The sequence below is a fragment of the Lontra canadensis genome, unplaced genomic scaffold (genome assembly GCF_010015895.1).
Source record: "Lontra canadensis isolate GAN:19392208 unplaced genomic scaffold, GSC_riverotter_1.0 scaffold19, whole genome shotgun sequence".
NCBI classification, from domain to species: Eukaryota; Metazoa; Chordata; class Mammalia; order Carnivora; family Mustelidae; genus Lontra; species Lontra canadensis.
In genome coordinates, this window is record NW_022631013.1 from 9,916,763 (window position 1) to 9,924,171 (window position 7,409).

Genomic DNA, 7,409 nt, shown 5'->3' on the forward strand with positions numbered 1-7,409 from the left:
TTGTTTGTTTTTAAAGATTTTATTTATTTGACAGTGATCACAGGTAGGCAGAGAGGCAGGCAGAGAGAGAAGGTGGAGAGCAGGCTCCCTGCTCCCTGCTGAGCAGAGAGACTGACTCGGGGCTTGATCCCAGGACCCTGAGATCATGACCTGAGCTGAAGGCATAGACTTAACCCACTAAGCCACCTAGTTGCCCCAGGAAGCTAGGATTTTGATAAGATTTCATTTAATCTGTAGATCAAATTGGGGATATTTTTCTGTTTACTTTAGGTCTTTCATTTCTTTGAGCTGTGTTTTAATAGTTCTCTGTGTACAGATCTTGCACCTCCTTAGTTAGATTTATTCCTCAGTATTTTATCCTCTTAGATGCCATTGTAAATGGAATTGTTTTCGCAATAATCCTTTTTACGTTACCCTGTTTAGGTTATTGCTGGTATAGAGAAGTAAATCTGATTTTTGAGTTTTGATCTTATATCTTAGAACTTCGCTGAATTTCTTTATTAGCTTTAGTAGCTATCATATAAGTTCCTTGAAATTTTGTCATTTGTTTGAAATAATTCTAATTCTTCCTTTCCAGTTTGTGTGCCTTTTATTGCTTTTTTCTTGTTTAGTGCTCTGGCTGGCACTTTCAGGGCAGTGTTAAATAGCAGTGGTAAAAATGATTATCCTTGTCCTGTTCTTGATCTTAGGAGGAAAGATTTCACCATTTAGTGTAATGCTAGCTGTGAGGGTTTTTGTTTTGTTTTGTTTTGTTTTAAGATTTTTATTTATTTATTTGACAGACAGAGATCACAAGTAGGCAGAGAAGCAGGCAGAGAGAGAGGAGGAAGCAGGGCCCCTTCTAAGCAGTGAGCCCGATGCGGGGCTCGATCCCAGGACCCTGGGATCATGACCTGAGTCCAAGGCAGAGGCTTTAACCCACTGAGCCACCCAGGCCCCCCTGAGTTTTTTTTTCTTTTTTAATTCTGTTACAATGTTGAGATACTTTCCTTCTATTTATAATTTTTTTAGTGTTTTTATCATGAAAAAGTGTTGCATTTTGTCAAATGCTTTGCATCAGTTGAGATGCCCATCTTTTAATAAGTTGTTTCTGAGTACAAATCTACGTATGTCATTCCACAGCTCAGAAATTTTTATGTGTATAGGTATAAACTCAGAACAAAGTAACATATTTTTCTGGTCTAATTTTTATATATAATCTATTTTTCATTACAGGTGGTTTCTTTACCGTTGTGGTAGGTAGAATAATGGTCCTTCAGAATAGTCCACATCCCAATCCCTGGAACCTGTGTTATGTTAGCTTATATGTTAAAGAAAAATTAAAGTTGCTAATCATTAGCTGACCTTAAAATAAAGAGATTATTCTGGATTACCCAGGTGGGCCCACTGTAACTTTCAAGTGGAAGAGGTAGACAGGAAATGAGAGTGAGAGATGTGATTATGTGAGAAAGGCCCAGAGAAATGCAACATTGCTTGCTTTGAAGATTAGAGGAAGGAAGACCAAGAGCAAAGGCATGTGCGTGGCCTTCAGAAGCTTAGAAAGGACAAGGAAAGAGATTTTTTTCTTAGAGACTTCAGAAAGGAGGAGTACACTGCTGCTGACACATTGAATTAGCCTTGTGAGAATAGTGTCAGATTTTGACCTACAAAAGTGTAAAACAATAAATTGCTGTTTTAACTACTAAGTGTGTGGTGATTTGTTACAGTAGCAGTGCAAAACAAATAGAACTACCCTAGCATATTCTGTTTATGATGTTTGTTTGTTTGTTTGTTTTAAAGATTTTATTTATTTATTTGATGAGAAATCACAATAGGCAGAGAGGCAGGCAGAGAGAGAGGGGGAAGCAGGCTTCCCGCTGAGCAGAGAGCCGATGTGGGGCTCGATCCCAGAACCCTGAGATCATGACCCAAGCCGAAGGCAGAGGCTTAACCCACTGAGCCACCCAGGCGCACCTATAATGTTGGTTTTTTCTCTGGGCTAACTCATGTCTAAATTTCCTTTTTAGGTTGTTAAAATTATAGTTACTATTCAAGACCCATCTCAAAGCTTTCTCAAACACTAAGCCTTTAGTTTGTCTTTCACACCATGTGCCAGGTGTCCTCTATCCAAACATACCCTAAATTTCTCCTTGTTTCTCTTGTGCCTTTTTTTTTTTAACCTTCCTCATAGCATCTAACAAGTTTTAGAATTTAGTATTTGGTATTTTAAAAATTTTATTCTCCTTTTAAAAATGTTCTGTTATCTTGATATGGTTGTATATTTTGTGTGTATTTCTAAATTTGGGTTGTGTATATGTAAGATTTTTGTATTTTAGTTATATCTCTAATTATTTAGAATTTTGAATCTTTCATTTTAGGCTAAGATTGGTGAATATATCTTAGTCTTTTTTCTATTGAATAACAATCTGTGATGCATATGGTAAGCAATCCATATGTATTTGACTTAAACTAAATGTACATGTGGATTAGGTCCTATAATTTAAATTTATGAACCAAAGGGTGCATGGGTGGCTAGGTCAGTTAAGCATCTGCCTTCAGCTCAGGTCATGATCCCAGGGTCCTGGGATCAAGCCCCGTGTCAGGCTCCCTGCTTCAGCAGGGAATCTGCTTTTCCCTCTCCTCCAGCTCCTTTCCCTTCTCATGCTCATTTGCGTGCTCTCTCTCTCAAATAAATAAATAAAATCTTACCCAAAAAAGTAGTGAGTTTTATACATATCCTGGGGGAATTAAAATTAAGTTATTGGGAGGCATATTTTCAGTTTATATAAACCATACTTATTGAAACCATGGATGTTAAAGGTGGTTATAGCATCTCTCTAGACAGATTATAAGCGAGGTCAAATTTTGGGAGGGGTTTTTCTTTTCATGTACTTTAGATTCAGATGTGTCTGAAAATAAAGATATTTGGTTGCTCCTGAAGACTCTTGAATCTCAGTTATTATATATGTCTATTTTTTTTTATAGATATATTTATTTTAGAGAGCGAGCACAAGCACATGAGAATGAGCAGTCAGGCATGGGGGTTGAAGGTCAAAGGGAGAGGGAGAGAAGCAGACTCCCCGCAGAACGCAGAGCCCAATGTGAGGTTTAATTCCACAACCCCAAGATTATGACCTGAGCCAAAACCAAGAGTCAGACACTCCACCGACTGAGCCACCCATGCGCCCCTCTCAATTTTAAATGAGTTTTTCTTAGAAGGATGGTGCTATAAACATACTGCTTCTTTTTTAAGAAATACATCTTACAGATTGGTCAGAACTAATATTTATAATACAAAAGAGTTTTTTCAAAAAGATTTTTTTAAAGATTTTATTTATTTGACAGAGAGAGACAAAGTTAGAGAGAGAACACAAGCAGTGGGAGAGGGAGAAGCAGCCTTCCCACAGAGCAGGGAGCCCGATGCGGGGCTCCATCCCAGGATCCCGGGATCATGACCTGAGCTTGAAGGCAGCCACTTAAGGACTGAGCCACCCAGATGCCCCCATAGTATTAAAAATGTTTAATAATTGTTCAGCGTTGGGGTGCCTGTGTGGCTCAGTTGATTGAGTGATTGACTCTTCTTGGTTTTGGTTCAGGACATAATCTCATGGTCATGGGATTGAGCTCCTCATTGGGCTCTTGGATCGGGGCAGAGTCTGCTTCAGATTCTCTCTCTCTCCCCTTTTCCCTCTAGTGCATGCTCGCGCGCTCTCTCTCTCCCTCACACACACATACACACACACACACACAAATAAATATATTAAATCTTTAAAAAAATTTCTTCAGCATTGATTGCAAACATGAAGAAAAAGCAGAATTGTTTTCTCCCCTAATGATGAGAAGGCAGATTTTCTAGGAATGAAAGAAACTTCAGCAGAACTGATGTCCCTTTTTGCATCATATTTTTGAGTATTTACTAAATCTAATGTTTGTGTCTCATAGAATGGAGATGTATGCATTTCAATTCTTCATCCGCCTGTAGATGACCCACAGAGTGGAGAACTGCCCTCTGAAAGGTGGAATCCTACTCAGAATGTCAGGTAAGGGGTTACATAAGGAATAATCTGGTTTTTCAGTGGTTCTTAAGATTGGATATTATCTTTATAACACATACGTGTTACTTAAAGCTCTACCAGAAGACAAAACAACCATGTACAAAAAGACTCCTTAAAAATGCATCATTTTTAAGAGTCTTACTTACAGAGCAGTAATTGCATTTATTACTCATTTGTTTATGTGCATCTTAGTCTGAATTCTTCCTGTTACATTATCTTAAGTTCCATCCTGCATCTTTGGATCTCATGATGTCCATGTTTGAATTGGTTGTTTTCTTAATCCAGGATTCTTAATACATTTTGCAGAAAAAATCTAAGTCTTTACAAACTCAATTGACTTTATATACTTGCTGTGTTTAAAAGAGCTTCCATTATCTGTTGTTACTTTGTTTTATATGTGTATGAATGTTTCTTAATGATTTTAAGGGCTTATGTATTTCTTTTGATTCCCTTTCATTATCTATCTTTTTTTTTTTCAAATTTGTATTTAAATTCTAATTAGTTAACATACAGTGCAATATTAAGATTGTTCATCTGTTAATTGATCTGTTGAACTATCTGTATAAATGGATGGTTATTTAACCATTTGTTTAGAGTAGTGGTCTATATGTTTAAGAGTAGGTTACCTAACTTAAAAAATTTTTGAAAAACTACACTGTGGCATGTTTTTGTAGCCTTTTTTTTTTTTTTTTTTTTTTTTAATTTTATTTTGAGTAATCTCTACACCTAACATGGGGCTTGAATTTACAGCTCCAAGATAAAGAATTGCATGCTTGCACTCTGAGAAACAAACTGAGCTTTTTGGGAGGGGAGGCTGGTGGGAGGTTGGGTGAGCCTTGTGGTAGGTATTATGGATGGCATGTGTTTCATGGAGCACTGGGTGTGGTGCATAAACAATGAATTCTGGAACACTGAAAAGAAATTAAAAAAAAAAAAAAAAAGTTGCATGCTCTACTGACCGAGCCAGCCAGGCGCTCCCACTGTTGCATGTTTTTAGGTGCAGATTTCTGTGTTCTGTTTTTTAGGTACAGTTTTTTAAAACATCTCAAATATAAGTAGTTTAAAAATACCCTTTTTCTGCTTGCATTTGAATTTACTGAGTTTTATCTTAATACTTGAAATTTTTATGTTTGATAGCCTTATATATTTTATTTATCCTATAATTTTCTGAAAGAAAAATCTGTACTTTAATTGCTGTGACAAGACAAAACTGATTACTCTATTGAATTAGTTTATTATATAGTTGATTAAAAACAGTACATCAATTATGCTTTCAATATTCTTTTACTTTTTACATTATTATTAATAATTATTAGAAGTACATTTTAAATCTGGTAGATAGACATTTGTTTTCAGTTAGATCATGTAGCCATGAATAATTACTACTGTGTTAGATTGAGTCAGAAATATAGCTGCAATTTCATGTGTATACATAATGTATGAATGTACATTATATATACTAATATACATACCCGAGAATATGTGCATCTATATACATATGTATATATATATACACATATATGTGAGGACTAACATATATAACATAAATATACATATTAGATGCAATGATTAAGAGACCATATTTACATATGATAATGGATTAACATTTTATATGGCAGTGAAACTAAATCTTAATTCCTTCTGAATTATTTGCAAAAATCATAGCGATCTATTCTTTTTTAAACATTTTATTGTGATATAATTCCCATACCCAACAATCTCCCATTTTATGTGTACAATTTACTGTTCTTTAAATAGAAAGCTGTACAAGTATCCCCACAATCAATTTTAGAGCTTTTTAAAAAAAAATTTTTTTTAATGTAGGCTCTGTGCCCAGTGTGGAGCCCAATGCAGGGCTTGAACTCACGACCCTAGGATCAAAACCTGAGCTGAGATCAAGAGTCAGACACGAAGCCGACTCAGCCACTGAGGTGCCCCATGAACATTTTTATCACCTCTAAAGAAACTCATACCTCTTAGCATTTATACTCCCATTATCCCTCAACCTCCACCTCCACCCTTCTACCTGCAACCCTAGGAAAACACCAGTCTACTTTCTGTCTCTAGAATTTTACCTGTTTGGATATTTTGTAGGAGTAGATTCATTCCAGATGTAGTATTTTGTGATTGGCTTCTTTAACTTGGAATTTTTTCAAGGTTCATCTTTGTTACAGCATTAATCAGTACTTCATACCTTTTTTTTGGCTGAATAATAATTCCATTGAATGCTTATACCACCCTTGGTTTATCCATTCTTCATTCAGTGGACCTTTGGGTTGTTTCCATTTTTTGGCTATTATGAATCATGCTGCTATAAACATTATGTACAGGTTTTTGCATATATACGTTTTTTATTCCCTTGGATATATACCTAGGAATAGAATTGCTGGGTCATATGATAACTCACTGTTTAACTTTTTGAGGAATTGCCAAACCGTTTTCCAACATGGCTGCACTAAATAGTACGTGCCTACCAACAGTGTTTGAGAATTTGTTTCTGCATATCTTCGTTAACAATTGTTACTATCTGTGTTGTTATCACCATCCTAGTGGGGGGACATGGTATCTCATTATGGTTTTGTTATTGATGTTTTCTCTTTAAATGACTTCTAAATTTTAGAACCATTTTAGATTTTTTTTTTAAAGATTTTATTTATTTATTTGATAGAGACAGAGATCACAAGTAGGCAGAGAGGCAGGCAGAGAGAGGAGGAAGCAGGCTCCCTGCTGAGCCAAGAGCCTGTTGCGGGGCTCGATCCCAGCACCCTGGGATCATGACCTGAGCCCAAGACAGACACTTAACTGACTGAGTCACCCAGGCATCCCGGGAGAGAGAGAATCTTAAGCAGTTGCCATGCCCAGTGTGGGGCCCAAAGCAGGGCTGGATCTCACAACCCTGAGATCATGACCTGAACTGAAACTAAGAATCAGATACTCAGCTGACCCACCCAGGTGCCCCTTTGTTAGTCATTTTTAATGATCTGAAAAGGTAGTAACTCAGGAACGCTACCTTTTTTTTTTTTTTTACAGACATCACAAGTAGGCAGAGAGAGAGGAAGGGAAGCAGGCTCCCCGCTGAGCAGAGAGCCCAATGCGGGGCTCAATCCCAGGACCCTGGGATCATGACCTGAGCTGAAGGCAGAGGCTTTAACCCACTGAGCCACCCAGGTGCCCCCAGGAACTCTACTTTTGTTAAAAATGAAAAGTTGGAAGCTTCTTGACTTACACAAGGATTTCTTTTCTTTCCTTTTTTTTTTTTTTTTTTTTTAAAGATTTTATTTATTTATTTGACAGACAGAGATCTACAAGTAGGCAGAGAGGCAGGGAGAGAGAGAGAGGAGGAAGCAGGCTCCCCACTGAGCAGAGAGCCCGATG

At 37.0% G+C, this 7,409-nt stretch overlaps 1 protein-coding gene across 1 annotated transcript in view; it reads left to right on the forward strand.

Annotated features, from left to right (window-relative positions):
• The window catches only part of UBE2R2 (ubiquitin conjugating enzyme E2 R2), a 119,990-nt gene that overhangs the window by 97,139 nt on the left and 15,442 nt on the right, over window positions 1-7,409 (forward strand). The window contains exon 3 of the mRNA XM_032860390.1: window positions 3,922-4,019. Within this exon, the coding sequence (XP_032716281.1) occupies window positions 3,922-4,019 (98 nt within the window). The remainder of the gene's footprint in view (window positions 1-3,921; window positions 4,020-7,409) is intronic.